The 27,923-nt window shown below is 39.2% G+C and overlaps 1 protein-coding gene across 4 annotated transcripts; it reads right to left on the reverse strand.

The window, feature by feature from the left end:
- Positions 1 to 4,459: 4,459 nt before the first annotated feature.
- LOC109986863 (C-type lectin domain family 10 member A-like) lies at positions 4,460 to 27,853 on the reverse strand. 4 transcript variants are annotated; one of them, XM_065954744.1, is made up of 14 exons: positions 27,705 to 27,853; positions 26,982 to 27,085; positions 25,003 to 25,110; positions 23,615 to 23,766; positions 22,893 to 22,996; positions 20,291 to 22,057; positions 19,206 to 19,313; positions 14,692 to 14,793; positions 13,628 to 13,733; positions 11,595 to 13,351; positions 10,511 to 10,618; positions 7,459 to 7,566; positions 6,395 to 6,500; positions 4,460 to 6,118 (listed from the first exon to the last, which is right to left on the reverse strand). In XM_065954744.1, the coding sequence occupies exons 2-6, from the start codon at positions 27,004 to 27,006 to the stop codon at positions 21,913 to 21,915; spliced, it is 534 nt and encodes a 177-aa protein (XP_065810816.1). In that variant the 5' UTR covers positions 27,007 to 27,085; positions 27,705 to 27,853; the 3' UTR covers positions 4,460 to 6,118; positions 6,395 to 6,500; positions 7,459 to 7,566; positions 10,511 to 10,618; positions 11,595 to 13,351; positions 13,628 to 13,733; positions 14,692 to 14,793; positions 19,206 to 19,313; positions 20,291 to 21,912. The 4 variants fall into 4 exon arrangements, with proteins under 4 accessions (XP_065810816.1, XP_065810823.1, XP_065810820.1 ...); XM_065954751.1 differs by lacking the exon at positions 13,628 to 13,733; XM_065954748.1 differs by lacking the exon at positions 6,395 to 6,500.
- Positions 27,854 to 27,923: the final 70 nt, after the last annotated feature.

Raw genomic sequence — 27,923 nt, forward strand, 5'->3', positions numbered from 1 at the left:
TTCTGATCCTCTTTACTGAGAGACACAACTCGATCTTTGGCCAAATGCTCCACTTTGTTTTCCAGCTTGGTGCTAACTTTATCTTTGTGCTGTTCACTGCTGAGCATGAGCAATGAGAGTAAACCAAAAAGTTGTGCAGAAGGTTATAAAACTAAAACAAGGAGCTTCAAGACACTTTAAAGCTTCATGAAGCAGCTGGGTGGTGGTGCAGAGTCATGCTGGATGATTTACCAGAAGGCTTACTGAGAGCGAGTCTCAGAGCGATGTTGAGGCTTGCTTGAAGAATACACAGCAGGCCGACGACCAGGAGAATCAAACGGAAGTGTCCGGCTTCTGTAACATACAATAGAAAGTTATTCCCATTTTCCTTAAAAATGTGAATAAAAACAATAAAACAATATCCATCCATCCATTATCTATATTTTGAATTCGTATAAAACACCTTGTATTGATATAAAGGCAAAAACTGTCAATACACTTTACTTTTTTTTGTCATGTCTCGCCTCCTGAGACTGGATGGTTTCCCGTTGTGAGGTGCGTGTGTGAACCATAGACTGTAAAAATATGTGAACAGGCAACTCATGAAGATTTCAGGAGCAGACTGTCAGAGTACATATTTGTAACCGGGTGGTAAAAGTCATTTAAATCTATTTTATCCACTTAGTTATAATTCCAAAATGTTAAATGATGGTTTAGATCAAATGTACATGTTCTGTGTTGTTTTTGTATGCATGTGACATTAAGTCATAGAAATTAGTTTTAGATTGATAGTGGGCCGCCACAGACAGATTTAAGTTTTGATCGCTAGGTGGCAGTATTGAGTAGCAACAAGGTTACTTCGCCAAGTGCATCATGGTCTTTCTTCCTGTTTACATTGCACACGAAGAATCTGGGGATTTACCAGAGTTGACGGCACTGTTATCCTTGTGAAAAGTATGAGACAGTAGTAAGTAAAACATGTTGAAACTGCATTATATATCTTGCAAAATATCACTGTAGAAAACGTTGTATGTCCATTTGGTAACAAGATGGTTTGTTTTAGGTACTACTAGGTCGGATGCAGTGGGATTGCGGGCGCCAGCTGCCGAGTACTGTGTTTAATTTCTCAAGGTAAATGAGGCTAGCTTAAATTAGCATCCTATGTAAAAGCACTTTGTAGAATGAACGAGTACAGAGTTTCCACTTATTGTATTTTGTTTTAAGGATTAACAGTGTAACAGACGGTGTCATCTTCAGGGAGCTCCAGGTGAGGGTCTTGTGAAAACTGTTGAAATGTAAGTAACATTTCAGAATATTTGTTTGTTGAATCAGTAATTAACAGGTTTTGTTTTCTGTTTTCTATCGATAGCTTAAAGGCTTTATATGCGATTTTTCACACATAAATGTAATAGAAATCAAGTACCGTAAAATCCGGAAAAATATAAGTCTCACCGGTGTATAAGACGCACCCTGTTTTTAAGGTCTCTTCGAGAGAAAAAAAAGTTGAAACTGTTTTCCTGCGTGACGATTTATATTGTGTTCAGCGATGTCTACAACGTGCAGTTTCTGTACAGCTGTGTCGCTCTTTTAGTTCGGTCTGTTTTCACTTCCGGGAGTTTGTGCTCCTACTAGCTACAGTACGGTAGTTGAGCTCTCAGCCTGCTGCAGGGAAAGTTGGCAGAGGAACAGTCCTGCTAGCTTGCAAGTCACGCTGCCCGACTCCGCTTGTTACTATTTAACTTTAATATAGGACTCTTTCAATCAAAAGATCACTCCACAAGGTTTATTTACGGAACAATATACCTCTGTTTTCTGTAAATGTATGATTATCACCTCATGAGGGAGAAAAGATGTGAAAGTTGCGCAGCCAGCCTGGTCTGTGTCACTGTCTTTCCCAGCACAGCGTGCACTCAGCTTTCAATACACAATGAATGGGGATAGGTTTTGAATCACTTCAGGTCACAGTGATAGTGGCTGCTGCACCCGCGGTAAAGATGTCACGTTTCAGTATTTTGTACTGGTATATTGGTTGCACCAATGTATAAGACACAGCCAACTTTGAAGACAAAAGAATAGGTATTAAAAGTGCGTCTTATACACCGGATTTTACGGTATATCCTCTGAAAATAACTCTGTGAGTAATGACTGTCTACAATGAGTGTAACACCCGAGTCCCACTGTCTGTGATGTTTTCCAAGTTTTCTGAGTCCTATCATCAGTTTGTTGACATCGCCGGGATGGCCAGCTGACTCCTCCCCTCACGTATAAAATTTGTTTAATTGAGGGACTAGAGAAAAGAACAATAACATACTGTACTCACTGCTTAATGTGTTAAGTGTTTCTAGATCACGGTAATTTCGGGTAAATTTACATGCAGTGTGAAGATGCGAGCATAATAAAGATCGCTAGCATTAGCATGCTAACACAACAATGCACCGCGAGTGGTTTCATGCTGGTGCTCAAGGGCGACATCTGCTGGATCAAAAAATCGCATTTAAAGCCTTTAAGCCCACTGCCATATTTTGGGGTCTTTGTTTTCTTTATATTTCTTTATCTGAAGCTACTCATTGGGAAAGCTAAATAAGTTAACTGGTATTGTAACACATAGCCAGAGGTGAAGAAAGGTAGCTTATGCACTCTGTTAAAATTTACTAACTTGTACAACATTTGAAATTAAAGTACCAAATCGCTTGTTTGAGAGGGACTTCTGAATGAATTAAGTCTTGTAGTCTATGTGGAAATACTAAATTGTCTTCTACAGAGCGCCAAGATGTGAGATTTGTGGGATCCGAAAGACCAGTAATACAGTTTAAAATTAGGGACCCCCCCCCCATCCTCCTGCTGATTTTTTTTTTTGAAGAGTTTTAAGTTTAATCCTTGGTCTTTTATTGTTCCAAATAAAACCGGTAATTAAACTGTAATTTATCCCAGTATCCAATCAGTGGATTCAGAGGAAGCATAGAGGCAAGGAAGTTAACTTCAGGTGATACCATCATTTTTATTATTGAGATTCTGGCATCAAAGGATATAGATTTTGATGTCCATATGACATGATTTTTCTTTTTCATTTTTGGTCCTCTTTACTGAGAGACACAACTGAATCTTTGGCCAAATGCTCCACTTTGTTTTTCAGCTTGTTGCTAACTTTGTCTTTGTGTTGTTCACTGCTGAGCATGAGCAATGGGAGTAAACCAACAAGTTATAAAGAAGGTTATAAAACTAAAAAAAGGAGCTTCATGACACTTTAAAGCTTCATGAAGCAGATGGATGGTGGTGCAAAATCATGCTGGATGATTTACCTTTAAAAGAAGGCTTACTGAGAGGAAGTCTCAGAGCGATGTTGAGGCTTGCTTGAAGAACACACAGCAGGCCGACGCCCAGGAGAATCACGGGCAGAGGTCCGAATTCTGTAACGTACAATGAAAAAATATTCCCATTTTCCTTAAAAATAATTTCCAAGTAAAACAATATCCATCTATCCATCCATTATCTCGACTGCTTTTCCTCATTCAGGGTCGCGGGGGACTGGAGCCGATCCCAGCTGTCATTGAGGGGTTACACCCTGGACTGTTCACCAGTCAATAACAGGGCTGACATATCGAGACAGACAACCAGCCACACATTCACACCTACAAACAATTTAGAGTCACCAGTTAACCGAACGAGCATGTCTTTAGACTGTGGGAGGAAGCCGGAGTACCCGGAGAGAACCCACACACGAGGAAAACATCAAACTCCACACTGAGAGGTTCCTGGAGGACGGGGATTTGAACCGGGAACCTCCTAGCTGTGAGGGAACACTTCTAGCCAATGCACCACCATGTAGCCCAATTGTGGTATTTGTAAGTTTTTCCCAAAGACATTTTTTTTAAAATATTACAGAAGCATTTTTAAAACATAATAAGTTAAAAGAGGAAGTAGGCGGGATGCTAAATAGCCTTGATGTAATGTCGAACCCCCCATGTACGGAGGATATCATCCTCCATGCGGGTGGCCCAGGTTCGACTCCGACCTGTGGCTACTTTCCCAGCACTTCATTGTAAAGTCTCGTATCCCTATTTCCAACTTGATCTACTGTCCTGCATCAAAAAGCCTGACAAGAAACTTTAAAAATGGAAGAATGAGAAGTAAAAAATAATAAATAAGTAAAAAAAAGTTAAAGAAAATAATGATACAGTTTGGACAAAATAGATAATAAGTCTAAGATAAGACAGAAAAAAGTCAGATTATGACTCTACACCAACAAGTTGAATATTTGTTCTTGCTGCACCAGTTGTGTATTTAAATGAGAAGAGCTTGAACAATCACAAAGTCAGTACTCTTCTGTTGTCTTACTCAGAACACCACAGCGCTTTCATGATCTCAGCTGTCTCTGATACTCACTGGAAGTGGTGGTCATCTTTGTCGCAGCCTCTTGGGTTTGGTTGTCACGGCAAAATTGTTAATAAAGAAGTTGTAATAAATGAAAGAAGTCTTCAAATGGCTTTCGTTGTTCTTTTATTCTTGCAAGAAGGAGCAGCAGTACAGAGTGTCATGCAGTCTGCAGAGAAGCTCAAAGGGGGCAAAGAGGGAACACGCTTTTATACATTGCATTCAAAGGGAAAGGATGGATATGGAACAACTGTTGTAGAGCAGATTAGTGGTAAACCAAGTTGAGACCGAGTCTGTATCTTAATTCAAAGAAAGGCAGAAGTTTGTGCAAAGGCATCTGCTTAACAGGAAATTCGTGGGCTAGGTGTCATGACAGTTGTTTTTAGCAAATGCCTCACACAGTCATATTATAACACATCAACACAGTCATCATCGGTTATCATATGTTCTCACAAGTACTTGTTTTCATTATTCTCACACTAAAGGCTTTAAATCATCATAAAGGTTTTCTGGTTTTATTACTTTCAAATAATTTAAAATAAATGATGGACCTTTCTTATAATTGGGGGGTTTGTAGACAGACTATAGGGACATTTAAATTACAATAATATATGCTTTGAATAAATGCCAATAGGATATTTAACACAGCAATTGAGTGTAGAAGTATTTTTTGTGATATATTGAGTTTTGTTAAACAACTTTTGCTCCCTATTAGGGCATGATAAATAAGCAATGACACAAAATGTTTCCTGTTTATTGTGTCCGCATGTATTTTCAGCTAACCAGCAGCCACAACAGAAAAAAAATCGGTGGGAATTTTCCTTAAAGGTTCTATATGTAACTTTTTACATGTATAAATCATTTTTTATCGCCCATTTATAAGCGAACAGTTAACTGATGTGAAAAAGTAGATGTTCAGTGTCTATCTGTGTTGCCTGTGTAACATTTTTACCCGGGTCGTATTTTCCGCAAATGCTCCAGGAAGTGATGTTATATGTGCATTCTCGATGTCCTCCTCACTCTGCTCTACTTACAGAGATCAACAGTACAATCTCATCACACACTCCTGCTCTCAGCCAGTGCCTGCCGAGACTGTCGTTTGTAGGATGGAGAATGAATACATGATGATGCTCGTTTGTGTACGTACGAGCATGTATGACGAGCAACAGGTTACTGATGCAGTTCGCCTAATGGTCATGCGGTATCGCTACTAAGGCAGTATTTTTGAAAGTTACATATAGCCCCTTTCACGTATTAAATTTAGTAGCCGATCATTAATGGGTTAATTCAAGTCTGAATCACTTTGATCTTGTTAGACGATGAATTAAATATTAATGACATCCAAACAATGTCTCACCTGATACATCAAGGGCAAAAGTAACAGAAAAGAAAGAAAGACATTAAAGAGAAACAGAAATGATAAAAGAAAGAAACCCCGTATCTTAACGATTCCTACATTGAAAACAGAGGTCTGTGTTGCATGTTGAATATTTGAGCCTAAAGATTTTATTATAAAGAAACAGGAGACAGAAGAATGAGAAGAGTTCAAAGGGACGTCAGATGTTATGACCTGCAATGATACAGTTACATCTTAGTACTGACTGTGTGTTACACACCATGACTCAGTGCAAACTACTGTAACCTTTTCTCACAAATCCACTGGGATGTGGCGCTGCAGCTGAAGTCGTTCAAGCCGATGAAAGTGATCCTTGTGTGAAGGTCGCCACAGTCTTCTCCTCCGGACGCTCCATCACTCACCCACTGCAACCTACAAAAAGAAGAAAGATCATTTTTTAATATTTGTTTTAACTGATCCTGGTGTGAATTAGAGACATGTTGCAGCTTTTTTGACTCATTTGCTGTTCTCATTGCAGTCGTTTCTTTCTGGGGAAACAGGATTTACATTAGAATGTCAATTTTTACAGCAGAAATAAACATGTTTACAGCCTGTTAACATAACATAATAAGTATTACATATTTATGGTTTTAGTCATTTACTTTAAATTTCCCATTGGGGCATTAAAGTTTATCTTATCTTATCTACCTTTAACAGAAGGCTTACTGAGATCAGAGTCTCAGAGCGATGTTGAGGCTTGCTTGAAGAATAAACAGCAGAACGACGCTCAGAACCACACGCAAGTGTTTGAATTCTGTAACATACAAAAGAAAATTATTCCCATTTTCATGGTCTTAATCTCTAGTTTTGAGTCTCCCTCAGTACAGCATGATGTTCATTCTGAAAATGATGGTCAGAATTTGATTACTGCACACAGCTACGTCATACAGTGCAGCAATAAGTGCTACTGTGATTACAAAATGTTATGTGTCTAACACGATTAAATGGTGTAGTCTCCATATTGTTTTCACGATTGCACAAAACTCCTTAATTCCCTATAACTTTCAGGGTGAGCTGCATGTGTGAACGGAAAAGACAAAATGTTTTACTCCAACTATACCTGGACTTTTAATACTACCACACTTGCAACATTTCAGGGTAAAGTCAGGATGAGCTGATGTACAAACGCAGGAAATATTCAAGAAACATCACCTTGAGCAAGCGGGCTGAGCTGATGGTATTTATATCATGTGACTGGTTAGCCACCGCTGAAATTGCCTTGCTTGAACGAAGCAGCTCAAACTCTTCTGCATGCAAGTGGCATCTTCCACTTGATCATTAATACTTTGAATTTGTTGAAAACACCTTGCATTGATATAAGGACAAAAACTGTCATCATAGCATCATACATTACTTTTTTTCGTCATGTCTCGCCTCCTGAGACTCCGCCCTCACCTCCCCAGAGGGGTGGTTTCCCGTTGTGCAACTCATGAAGATGAGGGCAGACTGTCAGAGTATATATGACATCATTTTTGTTTAGTTTCTGATCCTCTTTACTGAGAGACACAACTCGATCTTTGGCCAAATGCTCCACTTTGTTTTCCAGCTTGGTGCTAACTTTATCTTTGTGCTGTTCACTGCTGAGCATGAGCAATGAGAGTAAACCAAAAAGTTGTGCAGAAGGTTATAAAACTAAAACAAGGAGCTTCAAGACACTTTAAAGCTTCATGAAGCAGCTGGGTGGTGGTGCAGAGTCATGCTGGATGATCTACCTTTAAAAGAAGGCTTACTGAGAGCGAGTCTCAGAGCGATGTTGAGGCTTGCTTGAAGAATACACAGCAGGCCGACGACCAGGAGAATCAAACGGAAGTGTCCGGCTTCTGTAACATACAATAGAAAGTTATTCCCATTTTCCTTAAAAATGTGAATAAAAACAATAAAACAATATCCATCCATCCATTATCTATGTTTTGAATTCGTATAAAACACCTTGTATTGATATAAAGGCAAAAACTGTCAATACACTTTACTTTTTTTTGTCATGTCTCGCCTCCTGAGACTGGATGGTTTCCCGTTGTGAGGTGCGTGTGTGAACCATAGACTGTAAAAATATGTGAACAGGCAACTCATGAAGATTTCAGGAGCAGACTGTCAGAGTACATATTTGTAACCGGGTGGTAAAAGTCATTTAAATCTATTTTATCCACTTAGTTATAATTCCAAAATGTTAAATGATGGTTTAGATCAAATGTACATGTTCTGTGTTGTTTTTGTATGCATGTGACATTAAGTCATAGAAATTAGTTTTAGATTGATAGTGGGCCGCCACAGACAGATTTAAGTTTTGATCGCTAGGTGGCAGTATTGAGTAGCAACAAGGTTACTTCGCCAAGTGCATCATGGTCTTTCTTCCTGTTTACATTGCACACGAAGAATCTGGGGGTTTACCAGAGTTGACGGCACTGTTATCCTTGTGAAAAGTATGAGACAGTAGTAAGTAAAACATGTTGAAACTGCATTATATATCTTGCAAAATATCACTGTAGAAAACGTTGTATGTCCATTTGGTAACAAGATGGTTTGTTTTAGGTACTACTAGGTCGGATGCAGTGGGATTGCGGGCGCCAGCTGCCGAGTACTGTGTTTAATTTCTCAAGGTAAATGAGGCTAGCTTAAATTAGCATCCTATGTAAAAGCGCTTTGTAGAATGAACGAGTACAGAGTTTCCACTTATTGTATTTTGTTTTAAGGATTAACAGTGTAACAGACGGTGTCATCTTCAGGGAGCTCCAGGTGAGGGTCTTGTGAAAACTGTTGAAATGTAAGTAACATTTCAGAATATTTGTTTGTTGAATCAGTAATTAACAGGTTTTGTTTTCTGTTTTCTATCGATAGCTTAAAGGCTTTATATGCGATTTTTCACACATAAATGTAATAGAAATCAAGTACCGTAAAATCCAGAAAAATATAAGTCTCACCGGTGTATAAGACGCACCCTGTTTTTAAGGTCTCTTCGAGAGAAAAAAAAGTTGAAACTGTTTTCCTGCGTGACGATTTATATTGTGTTCAGCGATGTCTACAACGTGCAGTTTCTGTACAGCTGTGTCGCTCTTTTAGTTCGGTCTGTTTTCACTTTCGGGAGTTTTGCTCCTACTAGCTACAGTACGGTAGTTGAGCTCTCAGCCTGCTGCAGGGAAAGTTGGCAGAGGAACAGTCCTGCTAGCTTGCAAGTCACGCTGCCCGACTCCGCTTGTTACTATTTAACTTTAATATAGGACTCTTTCAATCAAAAGATCACTCCACAAGGTTTATTTACGGAACAATATACCTCTGTTTTCTGTAAATGTATGATTATCACCTCATGAGGGAGAAAAGATGTGAAAGTTGCGCAGCCAGCCTGGTCTGTGTCACTGTCTTTCCCAGCACAGCGTGCACTCAGCTTTCAATACACAATGAATGGGGATAGGTTTTGAATCACTTCAGGTCACAGTGATAGTGGCTGCTGCACCCGCGGTAAAGATGTCACGTTTCAGTATTTTGTACTGGTATATTGGTTGCACCAATGTATAAGACACAGCCAACTTTGAAGACAAAAGAATAGGTATTAAAAGTGCGTCTTATACACCGGATTTTACGGTATATCCTCTGAAAATAACTCTGTGAGTAATGACTGTCTACAATGAGTGTAACACCCGAGTCCCACTGTCTGTGATGTTTTCCAAGTTTTCTGAGTCCTATCATCAGTTTGTTGACATCGCCGGGATGGCCAGCTGACTCCTCCCCTCACGTATAAAATTTGTTTAATTGAGGGACTAGAGAAAAGAACAATAACATACTGTACTCACTGCTTAATGTGTTAAGTGTTTCTAGATCACGGTAATTTCGGGTAAATTTACATGCAGTGTGAAGATGCGAGCATAATAAAGATCGCTAGCATTAGCATGCTAACACAACAATGCACCGCGAGTGGTTTCATGCTGGTGCTCAAGGGCGACATCTGCTGGATCAAAAAATCGCATTTAAAGCCTTTAAGCCCACTGCCATATTTTGGGGTCTTTGTTTTCTTTATATTTCTTTATCTGAAGCTACTCATTGGGAAAGCTAAATAAGTTAACTGGTATTGTAACACATAGCCAGAGGTGAAGAAAGGTAGCTTATGCACTCTGTTAAAATTTACTAACTTGTACAACATTTGAAATTAAAGTACCAAATCGCTTGTTTGAGAGGGACTTCTGAATGAATTAAGTCTTGTAGTCTATGTGGAAATACTAAATTGTCTTCTACAGAGCGCCAAGATGTGAGATTTGTGGGATCCGAAAGACCAGTAATACAGTTTAAAATTAGGGACCCCCCCCCCATCCTCCTGCTGATTTTTTTTTTTGAAGAGTTTTAAGTTTAATCCTTGGTCTTTTATTGTTCCAAATAAAACCGGTAATTAAACTGTAATTTATCCCAGTATCCAATCAGTGGATTCAGAGGAAGCATAGAGGCAAGGAAGTTAACTTCAGGTGATACCATCATTTTTATTATTGAGATTCTGGCATCAAAGGATATAGATTTTGATGTCCATATGACATGATTTTTCTTTTTCATTTTTGGTCCTCTTTACTGAGAGACACAACTGAATCTTTGGCCAAATGCTCCACTTTGTTTTTCAGCTTGTTGCTAACTTTGTCTTTGTGTTGTTCACTGCTGAGCATGAGCAATGGGAGTAAACCAACAAGTTATAAAGAAGGTTATAAAACTAAAACAAGGAGCTTCATGACACTTTAAAGCTTCATGAAGCAGATGGATGGTGGTGCAAAATCATGCTGGATGATTTACCTTTAAAAGAAGGCTTACTGAGAGGAAGTCTCAGAGCGATGTTGAGGCTTGCTTGAAGAACACACAGCAGGCCGACGCCCAGGAGAATCACGGGCAGAGGTCCGAATTCTGTAACGTACAATGAAAAAATATTCCCATTTTCCTTAAAAATAATTTCCAAGTAAAACAATATCCATCTATCCATCCATTATCTCGACTGCTTTTCCTCATTCAGGGTCGCGGGGGGCTGGAGCCGATCCCAGCTGTCATTGGGGGGTTACACCCTGGACTGTTCACCAGTCAATAACAGGGCTGACATATCGAGACAGACAACCAGCCACACATTCACACCTACAAACAATTTAGAGTCACCAGTTAACCGAACGAGCATGTCTTTAGACTGTGGGAGGAAGCCGGAATACCCGGAGAGAACCCACACACGAGGAAAACATCAAACTCCACACTGAGAGGTTCCTGGAGGACGGGGATTTGAACCGGGAACCTCCTAGCTGTGAGGGAACACTTCTAGCCAATGCACCACCATGTAGCCCAATTGTGGTATTTGTAAGTTTTTCCCAAAGACATTTTTTTTAAAATATTACAGAAGCATTTTTAAAACATAATAAGTTAAAAGAGGAAGTAGGCGGGATGCTAAATAGCCTTGATGTAATGTCGAACCCCCCATGTACGGAGGATATCATCCTCCATGCGGGTGGCCCAGGTTCGACTCCGACCTGTGGCTACTTTCCCAGCACTTCATTGTAAAGTCTCGTATCCCTATTTCCAACTTGATCTTCTGTCCTGCATCAAAAAGCCTGACAAGAAACTTTAAAAATGGAAGAATGAGAAGTAAAAAATAATAAATAAGTAAAAAAAAGTTAAAGAAAATAATGATACAGTTTGGACAAAATAGATAATAAGTCTAAGATAAGACAGAAAAAAGTCAGATTATGACTCTACACCAACAAGTTGAATATTTGTTCTTGCTGCACCAGTTGTGTATTTAAATGAGAAGAGCTTGAACAATCACAAAGTCAGTACTCTTCTGTTGTCTTACTCAGAACACCACAGCGCTTTCATGATCTCAGCTGTCTCTGATACTCACTGGAAGTGGTGGTCATCTTTGTCGCAGCCTCTTGGGTTTGGTTGTCACGGCAAAATTGTTAATAAAGAAGTTGTAATAAATGAAAGAAGTCTTCAAATGGCTTTCGTTGTTCTTTTATTCTTGCAAGAAGGAGCAGCAGTACAGAGTGTCATGCAGTCTGCAGAGAAGCTCAAAGGGGGCAAAGAGGGAACACGCTTTTATACATTGCATTCAAAGGGAAAGGATGGATATGGAACAACTGTTGTAGAGCAGATTTGTGGTAAACCAAGTTGAGACCGAGTCTGTATCTTAATTAAAAAAAAAGACAGAAGTTTGTGCATAGGCATCTGCTTAACAGGAAATTCGTGGGCTAGGTGTCATGACAGTTGTTTTTAGCAAATGCCTCACACAGTCATATTATAACACATCAACACAGTCATCATCGGTTATCATATGTTCTCACAAGTACTTGTTTTCATTATTCTCACACTAAAGGCTTTAAATCATCATAAAGGTTTTCTGGTTTTATTACTTTCAAATAATTTAAAATAAATGATGGACCTTTCTTATAATTGGGGGGTTTGTAGACAGACTATAGGGACATTTAAATTACAATAATATATGCTTTGAATAAATGCCAATAGGATATTTAACACAGCAATTGAGTGTAGAAGTATTTTTTGTGATATATTGAGTTTTGTTAAACAACTTTTGCTCCCTATTAGGGCATGATAAATAAGCAATGACACAAAATGTTTCCTGTTTATTGTGTCCGCATGTATTTTCAGCTAACCAGCAGCCACAACAGAAAAAAAATCGGTGGGAATTTTCCTTAAAGGTTCTATATGTAACTTTTTACATGTATAAATCATTTTTTATCGCCCATTTATAAGCGAACAGTTAACTGATGTGAAAAAGTAGATGTTCAGTGTCTATCTGTGTTGCCTGTGTAACATTTTTACCCGGGTCGTATTTTCCGCAAATGCTCCAGGAAGTGATGTTATATGTGCATTCTCGATGTCCTCCTCACTCTGCTCTACTTACAGAGATCAACAGTACAATCTCATCACACACTCCTGCTCTCAGCCAGTGCCTGCCAAGACTGTCGTTTGTAGGATGGAGAATGAATACATGATGATGCTCGTTTGTGTACGTACGAGCATGTATGACGAGCAACAGGTTACTGATGCAGTTCGCCTAATGGTCATGCGGTATCGCTACTAAGGCAGTATTTTTGAAAGTTACATATAGCCCCTTTCACGTATTAAATTTAGTAGCCGATCATTAATGGGTTAATTCAAGTCTGAATCACTTTGATCTTGTTAGACGATGAATTAAATATTAATGACATCCAAACAATGTCTCACCTGATACATCAAGGGCAAAAGTAACAGAAAAGAAAGAAAGACATTAAAGAGAAACAGAAATGATAAAAGAAAGAAACCCCGTATCTTAACGATTCCTACATTGAAAACAGAGGTCTGTGTTGCATGTTGAATATTTGAGCCTAAAGATTTTATTATAAAGAAACAGGAGACAGAAGAATGAGAAGAGTTCAAAGGGACGTCAGATGTTATGACCTGCAATGATACAGTTACATCTTAGTACTGACTGTGTGTTACACACCATGACTCAGTGCAAACTACTGTAACCTTTTCTCACAAATCCACTGGGATGTGGCGCTGCAGCTGAAGTCGTTCAAGCCGATGAAAGTGATCCTTGTGTGAAGGTCGCCACAGTCTTCTCCTCCGGACGCTCCATCACTCACCCACTGCAACCTACAAAAAGAAGAAAGATCATTTTTTAATATTTGTTTTAACTGATCCTGGTGTGAATTAGAGACATGTTGCAGCTTTTTTGACTCATTTGCTGTTCTCATTGCAGTCGTTTCTTTCTGGGGAAACAGGATTTACATTAGAATGTCAATTTTTACAGCAGAAATAAACATGTTTACAGCCTGTTAACATAACATAATAAGTATTACATATTTATGGTTTTAGTCATTTACTTTAAATTTCCCATTGGGGCATTAAAGTTTATCTTATCTTATCTACCTTTAACAGAAGGCTTACTGAGATCAGAGTCTCAGAGCGATGTTGAGGCTTGCTTGAAGAATAAACAGCAGAACGACGCTCAGAACCACACGCAAGTGTTTGAATTCTGTAACATACAAAAGAAAATTATTCCCATTTTCATGGTCTTAATCTCTAGTTTTGAGTCTCCCTCAGTACAGCATGATGTTCATTCTGAAAATGATGGTCAGAATTTGATTACTGCACACAGCTACGTCATACAGTGCAGCAATAAGTGCTACTGTGATTACAAAATGTTATGTGTCTAACACGATTAAATGGTGTAGTCTCCATATTGTTTTCACGATTGCACAAAACTCCTTAATTCCCTATAACTTTCAGGGTGAGCTGCATGTGTGAACGGAAAAGACAAAATGTTTTACTCCAACTATACCTGGACTTTTAATACTACCACACTTGCAACATTTCAGGGTAAAGTCAGGATGAGCTGATGTACAAACGCAGGAAATATTCAAGAAACATCACCTTGAGCAAGCGGGCTGAGCTGATGGTATTTATATCATGTGACTGGTTAGCCACCGCTGAAATTGCCTTGCTTGAACGAAGCAGCTCAAACTCTTCTGCATGCAAGTGGCATCTTCCACTTGATCATTAATACTTTGAATTTGTTGAAAACACCTTGCATTGATATAAGGACAAAAACTGTCATCATAGCATCATACATTACTTTTTTTCGTCATGTCTCGCCTCCTGAGACTCCGCCCTCACCTCCCCAGAGGGGTGGTTTCCCGTTGTGCAACTCATGAAGATGAGGGCAGACTGTCAGAGTATATATGACATCATTTTTGTTTAGTTTCTGATCCTCTTTACTGAGAGACACAACTCGATCTTTGGCCAAATGCTCCACTTTGTTTTCCAGCTTGGTGCTAACTTTATCTTTGTGCTGTTCACTGCTGAGCATGAGCAATGAGAGTAAACCAAAAAGTTGTGCAGAAGGTTATAAAACTAAAACAAGGAGCTTCAAGACACTTTAAAGCTTCATGAAGCAGCTGGGTGGTGGTGCAGAGTCATGCTGGATGATTTACCAGAAGGCTTACTGAGAGCGAGTCTCAGAGCGATGTTGAGGCTTGCTTGAAGAATACACAGCAGGCCGACGACCAGGAGAATCAAACGGAAGTGTCCGGCTTCTGTAACATACAATAGAAAGTTATTCCCATTTTCCTTAAAAATGTGAATAAAAACAATAAAACAATATCCATCCATCCATTATCTATATTTTGAATTTGTATAAAACACCTTGTATTGATATAAAGGCAAAAACTGTCAATACACTTTACTTTTTTTTGTCATGTCTCGCCTCCTGAGACTGGATGGTTTCCCGTTGTGAGGTGCGTGTGTGAACCATAGACTGTAAAAATATGTGAACAGGCAACTCATGAAGATTTCAGGAGCAGACTGTCAGAGTACATATTTGTAACCGGGTGGTAAAAGTCATTTAAATCTATTTTATCCACTTAGTTATAATTCCAAAATGTTAAATGATGGTTTAGATCAAATGTACATGTTCTGTGTTGTTTTTGTATGCATGTGACATTAAGTCATAGAAATTAGTTTTAGATTGATAGTGGGCCGCCACAGACAGATTTAAGTTTTGATCGCTAGGTGGCAGTATTGAGTAGCAACAAGGTTACTTCGCCAAGTGCATCATGGTCTTTCTTCCTGTTTACATTGCACACGAAGAATCTGGGGATTTACCAGAGTTGACGGCACTGTTATCCTTGTGAAAAGTATGAGACAGTAGTAAGTAAAACATGTTGAAACTGCATTATATATCTTGCAAAATATCACTGTAGAAAACGTTGTATGTCCATTTGGTAACAAGATGGTTTGTTTTAGGTACTACTAGGTCGGATGCAGTTGGATTGCGGGCGCCAGCTGCCGAGTACTGTGTTTAATTTCTCAAGGTAAATGAGGCTAGCTTAAATTAGCATCCTATGTAAAAGCGCTTTGTAGAATGAACGAGTACAGAGTTTCCACTTATTGTATTTTGTTTTAAGGATTAACAGTGTAACAGACGGTGTCATCTTCAGGGAGCTCCAGGTGAGGGTCTTGTGAAAACTGTTGAAATGTAAGTAACATTTCAGAATATTTGTTTGTTGAATCAGTAATTAACAGGTTTTGTTTTCTGTTTTCTATCGATAGCTTAAAGGCTTTATATGTGATTTTTCACACATAAATGTAATAGAAATCAAGTACCGTAAAATCCGGAAAAATATAAGTCTCACCGGTGTATAAGACGCACCCTGTTTTTAAGGTCTCTTCGAGAGAAAAAAAAGTTGAAACTGTTTTCCTGCGTGACGATTTATATTGTGTTCAGCGATGTCTACAACGTGCAGTTTCTGTACAGCTGTGTCGCTCTTTTAGTTCGGTCTGTTTTCACTTTCGGGAGTTTTGCTCCTACTAGCTACAGTACGGTAGTTGAGCTCTCAGCCTGCTGCAGGGAAAGTTGGCAGAGGAACAGTCCTGCTAGCTTGCAAGTCAAGCTGCCCGACTCCGCTTGTTACTATTTAACTTTAATATAGGACTCTTTCAATCAAAAGATCACTCCACAAGGTTTATTTACGGAACAATATACCTCTGTTTTCTGTAAATGTATGATTATCACCTCATGAGGGAGAAAAGATGTGAAAGTTGCGCAGCCAGCCTGGTCTGTGTCACTGTCTTTCCCAGCACAGCGTGCACTCAGCTTTCAATACACAATGAATGGGGATAGGTTTTGAATCACTTCAGGTCACAGTGATAGTGGCTGCTGCACCCGCGGTAAAGATGTCACGTTTCAGTATTTTGTACTGGTATATTGGTTGCACCAATGTATAAGACACAGCCAACTTTGAAGACAAAAGAATAGGTATTAAAAGTGCGTCTTATACACCGGATTTTACGGTATATCCTCTGAAAATAACTCTGTGAGTAATGACTGTCTACAATGAGTGTAACACCCGAGTCCCACTGTCTGTGATGTTTTCCAAGTTTTCTGAGTCCTATCATCAGTTTGTTGACATCGCCGGGATGGCCAGCTGACTCCTCCCCTCACGTATAAAATTTGTTTAATTGAGGGACTAGAGAAAAGAACAATAACATACTGTACTCACTGCTTAATGTGTTAAGTGTTTCTAGATCACGGTAATTTCGGGTAAATTTACATGCAGTGTGAAGATGCGAGCATAATAAAGATCGCTAGCATTAGCATGCTAACACAACAATGCACCGCGAGTGGTTTCATGCTGGTGCTCAAGGGCGACATCTGCTGGATCAAAAAATCGCATTTAAAGCCTTTAAGCCCACTGCCATATTTTGGGGTCTTTGTTTTCTTTATATTTCTTTATCTGAAGCTACTCATTGGGAAAGCTAAATAAGTTAACTGGTATTGTAACACATAGCCAGAGGTGAAGAAAGGTAGCTTATGCACTCTGTTAAAATTTACTAACTTGTGGTTTACAAATAAAATACTGCTACTAAAACCCCAAATTAATTGTGCCTTGTGTGGCATCTAATTCCACGGGTTACATATTACATGATATTTTTTTTGTGAAAAACTTTTTATTGAGTTGGCAGCATTTAGGCCTATACACACAAATACATTCTGAAAACGGTTTAACAGAAACAGAAATTACTTAGAATGTTGGACATAATCACAATGTCAACACTCAAACGTCAAAATAAATAGGCCTACATAACTTAACTTACGAAGGTGCAAGTGATTTGCAGATCTTCATCTGTGTAGACAATTTAAATACATCATATATGTCGTGTGTGTATCCACAACTATATTTACATAAACAAACCTACAGTACACTATAACACAACTAAATGTCAAACATTTGTTTCCTTGGTGAGTGACCCTGTCCCTACCCCGCCCCGTCCCTATACAACCTTGTGAACAGATAGAGGAGATGAAATTAACTTAAGCCTATATCTAGTTATGGTGTAAAATAAGTCCGGTGCACAAATCTTAAACGAATGGATTGGTGGTTTGGATTTTTTCAAGGGCTTGTTTAATATTCCTCCAGATAACTTCCCAAGCTATCTCAGGAGAGATTAAACTTTGTTTTTGCCAGCTTGTTTGAATTGGAAGAGGTCTATCAAGACTTTTCTTTATCTGGGAGTACAATGTTTGTTGGAGCCATGGATTGGTGTAATTGTCTTTGTGCTATTTATTTAAGGTTAAGGTAGTTTGTTATATATTGGTGTTTTGGGTTATTGATTATTATATCATTTATTAGGATTGTGTTGAGTATGGGGATGTCGGGTCACATGGGTATGGGCGGAGATGTGTTGATTTAACTCACCTGTTCACCTTTTGTTCTCAGTGGAAGAGAGGGGGTGAGCTGGGTGGCCGTATTTTTTGTTGACCGCTATTGTTTCTAGTTCACTGTGATTATGAGTTAATGCACGTTATTATAAGTTAAGTTGATTATCTTTTTTACGTTAATAAAAAAGTCAAACTTATTTTTACGGATCACAGTTTTCTTTTGAAAGCGCGTCGGACAAATACATTAGGCCCAACCTCAGCCTCTCAGCGGCTTCATATTCAGGAACGCCGCTACAATGTTGATATCGTTCCTTTGGTCATGTTGGTGTTGTATAGTTGGTTTGTAAGTTCATGTTTAGTTGATTCAGAATTCCATGGAACTCCGTATGCCTTTAAGGCAGAACGGAGCTGCAAGTATAAAAAGAAGGAGAAACCAGGTAAGTTATACTGTTGCTGTAATTCTTGGAATGTACAGAGACCGTTAGCATTAAACATTTGTCCAAGTAAATGAATTCCATTATTTGACCATGTTGGATAAGCCAGTGTCCAACCACCAAGTAACAAATTATGGTTATGGAATATTGGGGTGTAATAGTGCCACTTTTTGTTAGATTTTGTGTGGTTTGTTGATAGTTTCCATGTAGTCAAAACATTTGAAATTAAAGTACCAAATCGCTTGTTTGAGAGGGACTTCTGAATGAATTAAGTCTTGTAGTCTATGTGGAAATACTAAATTGTCTTCTACAGAGCGCCAAGATGTGAGATTTGTGGGATCCGAAAGACCAGTAATACAGTTTAAAATTAGGGACCCCCCCCCCCCATCCTCCTGCTGATTTTTCTTTTTGAAGAGTTTTAAGTTTAATCCTTGGTCTTTTATTGTTCCAAATAAAACCGGTAATTAAACTGTAATTTATCCCAGTATCCAATCAGTGGATTCAGAGGAAGCATAGAGGCAAGGAAGTTAACTTCAGGTGATACCATCATTTTTATTATTGAGATTCTGGCATCAAAGGATATAGGTTTTGATGTCCATATGACATGATTTTTCTTTTTCATTTTTGGTCCTCTTTACTGAGAGACACAACTGAATCTTTGGCCAAATGCTCCACTTTGTTTTTCAGCTTGTTGCTAACTTTGTCTTTGTGTTGTTCACTGCTGAGCATGAGCAATGGGAGTAAACCAAAAAGTTATAAAGAAGGTTATAAAACTAAAACAAGGAGCTTCATGACACTTTAAAGCTTCATGAAGCAGATGGATGGTGGTGCAGAGTCATGCTGGATGATTTACCTTTAAAAGAAGGCTTACTGAGAGGAAGTCTCAGAGCGATGTTGAGGCTTGCTTGAAGAACACACAGCAGGCCGACGCCCAGGAGAATCACGGGCAGAGGTCCGAATTCTGTAACGTACAATGAAAAAATATTCCCATTTTCCTTAAAAATAATTTCCAAGTAAAACAATATCCATCTATCCATCCATTATCTCGACTGCTTTTCCTCATTCAGGGTCGCGGGGGGCTGGAGCCGATCCCAGCTGTCATTGGGGGGTTACACCCTGGACTGTTCACCAGTCAATAACAGGGCTGACATATCGAGACAGACAGCCAGCCACACATTCACACCTACAAACAATTTAGAGTCACCAGTTAACCGAACGAGCATGTCTTTAGACTGTGGGAGGAAGCCGGAGTACCCGGAGAGAACCCACACACGAGGAAAACATACAATCTCCACACTGAGAGGTTCCTGGAGGACGGGGATTTGAACCGGGAACCTCCTAGCTGTGAGGGAACACTTCTAGCCAATGCACCACCATGTAGCCCAATTGTGGTATTTGTAAGTTTTTCCCAAAGACATTTTTTTTAAAATATTACAGAAGCATTTTTAAAACATAATAAGTTAAAAGAGGAAGTAGGCGGGATGCTAAATAGCCTTGATGTAATGTCGCACCCCCCATGTACGGAGGATATCATCCTCCATGCGGGTGGCCCAGGTTCGACTCTGACCTGTGGCTACTTTCCCAGCACTTCATTGTAAAGTCTCGTATCCCTATTTCCAACTTGATCTACTGTCCTGCATCAAAAAGCCTGACAAGAAACTTTAAAAATGGAAGAATGAGAAGTAAAAAATAATAAATAAGTAAAAAAAAGTTAAAGAAAATAATGATACAGTTTGGACAAAATAGATAATAAGTCTAAGATAAGACAGAAAAAAGTCAGATTATGACTCTACACCAACAAGTTGAATATTTGTTCTTGCTGCACCAGTTGTGTATTTAAATGAGAAGAGCTTGAACAATCACAAAGTCAGTACTCTTCTGTTGTCTTACTCAGAACACCACAGCGCTTTCATGATCTCAGCTGTCTCTGATACTCACTGGGAGTGGTGGTCATCTCTGTCGCAGCCTCTTGGGTTTGGTTGTTAATGAAGAAGTTGTAATAAATGAAAGAAGTCTTCAAATGGCTTTCGTTGTTCTTTTATTCTTGCAAGAAGGAGCAGCAGTACAGAGTGTCATGCAGTCTGCAGAGAAGCTCAAAGGTGGCTAAGAGGGAACACACTTTTATAGATTGTATTCAAAGGCGAAGGATGGATATAGAACAATTGATGTAGAGCAGATTAGTGGTAAACCAAGTTGAGACTGAGTCTGTATCTTAATTCAAAGAAAGGCAGAAGTTTGTGCAAAGGCATCTGCTTAACAGGAAATTCGTGGGCTAGGTGTCATGACAGTTGTTTTTAGCAAATGCCTCACACAGTCATATTATAACACATCAGCACAATCATCATCGGTTATCATATGTTCTCACAAGTACTTGTTTTCATTATTCTCACACTAAAGGCTTTAAATCATCATAAAGGTTTTCTGGTTTTATTACTTTAAAATAATTTAAAATAAATGATGGACCTTTCTTATAATTGGGTGGTTTGTAGACAGACTATAGGGATTTGTGTTAGAAAAACATGATAATGTATACTTTGCATAATATGTGACCTTTAAATTACAATAATATATGCTTTGAATAAGTGCCAATAGGATATTTAACACAGCAATTGAGTTTGTTAAACAACTTTTGCTCCCTATTAGGGCATGATAAATAAGCAATGACACAAAATGTTTCCTGTTTATTGTGTCCGCATGTATTTTCAGCTAACCAGCAGCCACAACAGAAAAAAAATCGGTGGGAATTTTCCTTAAAGGTTCTATATGTAACTTTTTACATGTATAAATCATTTTTTATCGCCCATTTATAAGCGAACAGTTAACTGATGTGAAAAAGTAGATGTTCAGTGTCTATCTGTGTTGCCTGTGTAACATTTTTACCCGGGTCGTATTTACCGCAAATGCTCCAGGAAGTGATGTTATATGTGCATTCTCGATGTCCTCCTCACTCTGCTCTACTTACAGAGATCAACAGTACAATCTCATCACACACTTCTGCTCTCAGCCAGTGCCTGCCGAGACTGTCGTTTGTAGGATGGAGAATGAATACATGATGATGCTCGTTTGTGTACGTACGAGCATGTATGACGAGCAACAGGTTACTGATGCAGTTCGCCTAATGGTCATGCGGTATCGCTACTAAGGCAGTATTTTTGAAAGTTACATATAGCCCCTTTCACGTATTAAATTTAGTAGCCGATCATTAATGGGTTAATTCAAGTCTGAATCACTTTGATCTTGTTAGACGATGAATTAAATATTAATGACATCCAAACAATGTCTCACCTGATACATCAAGGGCAAAAGTAACAGAAAAGAAAGAAAGACATTAAAGAGAAACAGAAATGATAAAAGAAAGAAACCCCGTATCTTAACGATTCCTACATTGAAAACAGAGGTCTGTGTTGCTTGTTGAATATTTGAGCCTAAAAATTTTATTATAAAGAAACAGGAGACAGAAGAATGAGAAGAGTTCAAAGAGACGTCAGATGTTATGACATGCAATGATACAGTTACATCTTAGTACTGACTGTGTGTTACACACCATGACTCAGTGCAAACTACTGTAACCTTTTCTCACAAATCCACTGGGATCTGGCGCTGCAGTTGAAGTCGTTCAAGCCGATGAAAGTGATCCTTGTGTGAAGGTCGCCACAGTCTTCTCCTCTGGACGCATCATCAGGCTGACCACTCGCCCACTGCAATCTACAAACAGAAGAAAGATCATTTTTTAATATTTGTTTTAACTGATCCTGGTGTGAATTAGAGACATGCTGCAGCTTTTTTCATGTATTTTTTTTTTCCTTGGAGTCATTTCTTTCAGCAAATTTAAATAGTTTAGTTTTTTTGATGTGAGACCATTTGAGGAACTCATTAACAGTGAGTGTATTGCCTAAAGTTGATGGCCTTTGTTTGAAAAGCTGTATTAAGGACACAAAAGCCTGAGTATATACAGCTGTTGACAGGCTTTAAAGCTAACTTTATTTTAGCCACCTAAAGAAGCCTCACATAAACAAATCAGTAACAGCTAAGGGTAATATTTGAAAATATTTTTTACTGCTTCCTCTTGCAGTTAGACAGTCCTTTACTTTGGTATATTACATTTTTTATCATATAAAATCTGTTTTCATTCTTTACAGTGCCAAAAAACGAGCAGCAACCTCGGGTGTTGAACAATGAAGCCAATGCTGAAATGCAAAAACCTGCAGTTCCTCGAGTGTCCACTGGAGGCTGGTGCCAGGAGCCACAGAAGTCGAATACACACCCATATTAAAGTTTCCATTTTCACAGCAGAAATTAAGATAATTAGAGCCAGGTTGAAAAACGAAGTTGGTCTGAATAGCTAATTTCTACACTCACACTATAATAAAGCATAAAACAATATGCAACTTTTCCACCTTTAAATATTCATTATTTATACAATCTTTGTCAAAAACTGACATATTAAGGGGTGCAGATGGCTAAGCGGTTGGGTCTTGCCACATGTACAGAGACTATAGTCCTCTAAATGGGTGGGCTCATATGTTTATAAATACCTCACCTGTCTTTGTCCACTTCTGTTCCATCGACCCACAGCCAAGTCCCCTCCTGCTCCCTGTCAGTCATCCCGACCCATGCTGCCTCTGTGAATCCAGTGAGGAAGGCCTGTCATAAAACAACACGCTCATAAACAACAGACTCTGACACACAGAAGTATCTCACAGTCCAGATGAATATCCTGCGTCCTTGTTTCTACATTCATGAATCTTAAACGGTTTTCTGTGTCCTATATTGGGCTTTCACACTTGCAGAAATCTCCTGAAAAGCTCAGGATATTTCCAGGAGGAGCTGCATGTGTGAACGCAAACAGCCACATTTTTCACTCAGACTTCATCCAGAGTTTCTCCTGCCACACCCTTAGTATTTTTTCTGCAGTAAGTCCCAGTGAGCTGATGTGAAAACGCCGCAGGATATTCCCCGGAGAATTCACCTTGAGCAAATGGGAGGGGGAGTTTCTATACTGTGACTGCTGCTCTGTGCATAGACTGTATACACACGACCACTATGCTCTCCATGCATGCTATTAAACGGCTGCATTGTGTTTTCTGTTCTCCAGTGTTTTTCTCTCTCTTTTTTTGATGTTTGATGCTATTTTTAGAACAATTAACCGATCAACCACTGAGTCTTTCAGTTCACATTTTCTACTAACCTACTGAAACCAACCCAAAAACAACTTAGCATGTTTCAAATGGAACAATCATTAGTACAGGAATATTAAGTCACCTGTTCCTGTCTGCTGTTGATGACCACCAGGTCGGCGTTTCTCTGCAGGCAGTCCACCCGGCTTTCGTCCCAGTTTTTCCCGTTTTGCTGAGAGGAGATGTAGTAACAGCTGGAGGCGAACATCAGCCAGCCCTGAGGACAGCTGCGTCCCTCTGTCTCAATTTAACAGGACATTACATGTCACAATACAGAGCGGTGTCATGATGCAACACACAGCAGGATGCTGCAAGTGAACATAACAAGGTGCAGGCTGATGAGACAGGTGAATCAAACCTCAAAGGGTATGCTGATATAAATTACAAATGCATATAGTTTAAATAATAAACATCTTGCATCTTTTGGTGTAAAGGCAAAAATAAAAAGCTTCTGCAAGGCCGCATGCCACTCAAATTGTTTATCTTTAAGAAATATCTCACTTCAGCATTTCCATTGACTGTTTATGAAGTGTTTTCAAAACTAAAGCAAATGCAGCAGAACCCTGAACTTGCAGTCTTTGTAATGGCCAGCAGGGCGAGACAGTGGTTACACAAAGACGTCAGATTATTTAGAAGTGATGAGAAAATGTTCTCACTTCTAAGTTAATTCATTCCCTCCTTAAAATCTTTCCCAATGAGTTCATGGTCTTAATCTCTATTTTTGATCCCCCCTCAGAACAGCATGATGTTCATTGTGTAAATGATGGTAACACGTTGATTACTGCACACAGAGCTACGTCATAAAGTGCAGCAATAAGTGCTACTGTGATTACAAAATGTCATGTGCCTAGTAGTATTAAATAGTGTAGTCTCCATATTAGGGATGTAACGATTCACTCAACTCACGATACGACTCTCTCACAAATTATTTAAAAAAAAGAGACTAAGACAAATTACGAGATGCCTGAAAAAGATTCCTTTCTTTTTTTGCATGCGAGAGAGAAAATGTTTCACTCCGACTCTACACAGATTTTCTTTCCTGCTACCCCACTACTAACATTTCAGGGCAATGTCGGAATGATGATGTAGGAAAATGCAGGAAATATTCAGGAAACTTCACAGTGAGCAGGCGAGAGGAGCTGATGATATTTATATCACGTGACTGGTGAAAGTGGCCTCTTCTTTTTTTTATTTCGTCATGTCTTGCCTCCTGAGACTCCGCCCTCACCTCCCTAGAGGGAGGGTTTCCCGCTGTGAGGTGCGTGTGTGAACAGGCAACTCATGAAGATGTCAGGAGCAGACTGTCGGAGAACATGACATGATTTTTGTTTTGTTTTTTGGTCCTCTTAACTGAGAGATAACACTGAATCTTTAGCCAAATGCTCCACTCTGTTTTCCAGCTTGTTGCTAACTTTGTCTTTCTAACGTTCTATGCTGAGCCTGAGTGTTGCAGTGTCCCGTTGGATGATCTACCTTTAACAGAAGGCTTACTGAGAGCGAGTCTCAGAGCGATGTTGAGGCTTCCTTGAAGAATACACAGCAGGCCGACGCCCAGGAGAACCACACGAAAGTATCCGAATTCTATAACATACAATAAATCCCAATTTCTGATATTTATTAAAATGTTAAGTTTCTGTTTTCCATAAAAAATACCTTTAAAGTAAAACAATAATCATCCATCCATTCATTCATTATCCAGCCTGTCCTAGCTGTCAATGGGCGAGAGGCGGGGTACACCCTGGATTGTTCGCCAATCACAGCCGTGCAGCCCAGAAATGTATTTTTTAAGTTTATCCAAATAAAATAAAAACTTTTAAGAACACAGACATTTTTTGAAAACATAATAAGTTAAAAGAGGAAGAAGGCAGGGTGCTAAATAGACTCACTGTAATTTCATATCCCCCATGTATGAAGGATATCATCCTTCATCCACCCAGGGGTTTTTTTCCCACATGTCATTGAAAAATCTCTTGTCCCTATTTCCAACTCTATCTACTGTCCTTCATCAAAAAGCCTGAAAACAAACTTAAACAAAGGAAGAATTATAATAAAAAAATAATAAATAAAAAAATGAAGTAAAAAGAAAACAGTTTGCACAAAAGAGATCGGAAGTCTAAGACAAGAAGAAAAAAAATATGACTACACCAACAAGTTGACTATTTGTTCTCGTGGTACCAGTTGTGTATTTAAATGAGAAGAGCTTGAACAATCACAAAGTCAGTACTCTTCTGTTGTCTTACTCAGAACACCACAGCACTTTCATGATCTCAGCTGTCTCTGATACTCACTGGAAGTGGTGGTCATCTCTGTCGCAGCCTCTTGGGTTTGGTTGTCACGGCAAAATTGTTAATAAAGAATTTGTAATAAATGAAAGAAGTCTTCAAATGGCTTTCGTTGTTCTTTAGTTCTTGCAAGAAGGAGCAGCAGTACAGAGTGTCATGCAGTCTGCAGAGAAGCTCAAAGGGGGCAAAGAGGGAACACGCTTTTATACATTGTATTCAAAGGGGAAGGATGGATATGGAACAACTGTTGTAGAGCAGATTAGTGGTAAACCAAGTTGAGACTGAGTCTGCATCTTAATTCAAAGAAAGGCAGAAGTTCGCGCAGAGGCATCTGCTTAACAGGAAATGTGTGAACTATGTACAATTAGACCAGTGTTCTTTAGCAAATGTCACAGTTATATTTTAACACACCACCTGTCGACCCAGGTAGACAGGTGTTGTAATCTGCTCAGAGACTAGTTTCATGACACCTTATAAGGTGACGGTTACGTTCGTATGCTGGTCATTCAAATCAGGTGAGAGTTATGCAAATAGGGTGTCGTACAAGCCAGACGTGTCACCTGTTGAACATATATTTTTTTTTATTACAACATTCACCAGAAAGTTATAACTTTATTTTAGCCACCTAAAGAAGCCTTATAAACAAATCAGTAAGAGCTAAGGGTAATATTTGAAAATATTTTTTACTGCTTCCTCTTGCAGTTAGACAGTCCTTTACTTTGGTATATTACATTTTTTATCATATAAAATCTGTTTTCATTCTTTACAGTGCCAAAAAACGAGCAGCAACCTCGGGTGTTGAACAATGAAGCCAATGCTGAAATGCAAAAACCTGCAGTTCCTCGAGTGTCCACTGGAGGCTGGTGCCAGGAGCCACAGAAGTCGAATACACACCCATATTAAAGTTTCCATTTTCACAGCAGAAATTAAGATAATTAGAGCCAGGTTGAAAAACGAAGTTGGTCTGAATAGCTAATTTCTACACTCACACTATAATAAAGCATAAAACAATATGCAACTTTTCCACCTTTAAATATCCATTATTTATACAATCTTTGTCAAAAACTGACATATTAAGGGGTGCAGATGGCTTAGCGGTTGGGTCATGCCACATGTACAGAGACTATAGTCCTCTAAATGGGTGGGCTCATATGTTTATAAATACCTCACCTGTCTTTGTCCACTTCTGTTCCATCGACCCACAGCCAAGTCCCCTCCTGCTCCCTGTCAGTCATCCCGACCCATGCTGCCTCTGTGAATCCAGTGAGGAAGGCCTGTCATAAAACAACACGCTCATAAACAACAGACTCTGACACACAGAAGTATCTCACAGTCCAGATGAATATCCTGCGTCCTTGTTTCTACATTCATGAATCTTAAACGGTTTTCTGTGTCCTATATTGGGCTTTCACACTTGCAGAAATCTCCTGAAAAGCTCAGGATATTTCCAGGAGGAGCTGCATGTGTGAACGCAAACAGCCACATTTTTCACTCAGACTTCATCCAGAGTTTCTCCTGCCACACCCTTAGTATTTTTTCTGCAGTAAGTCCCAGTGAGCTGATGTGAAAACGCCGCAGGATATTCCCCGGAGAATTCACCTTGAGCAAATGGGAGGGGGAGTTTCTATACTGTGACTGCTGCTCTGTGCATAGACTGTATACACACGACCACTATGCTCTCCATGCATGCTATTAAACGGCTGCATTGTGTTTTCTGTTTTCCAGTGTTTTTCTCTCTCTTTTTTTGATGTTTGATGCTATTTTTAGAACAATTAACCGATCAACCACTGAGTCTTTCAGTTCAAATTTTCTACTAACCTACTGAAACCAACCCCAAAAAAAACTTAGCATGTTTCAAATGGAACAATCATTAGTACAGGAATATTAAGTCACCTGTTCCTGTCTGCTGTTGATGACCACCAGGTCGGCGTTTCTCTGCAGGCAGTCCACCCGGCTTTCATCCCAGTTTTTCCTGTTTCGCTGAGAGGAGATGTAGTAACAGCTGGAGGCGAACATCAGCCAGCCCCGAGGACAGCTGCGTCCCTGTGTCTCAACTTAACAGGACATTACATGTCACAATACAGAGCGGTGTCATGATGCAACACACAGCAG

This window comes from Labrus bergylta, chromosome 1 (assembly GCF_963930695.1).
Source record: "Labrus bergylta chromosome 1, fLabBer1.1, whole genome shotgun sequence".
Taxonomy (NCBI): domain Eukaryota; kingdom Metazoa; phylum Chordata; class Actinopteri; order Labriformes; family Labridae; genus Labrus; species Labrus bergylta.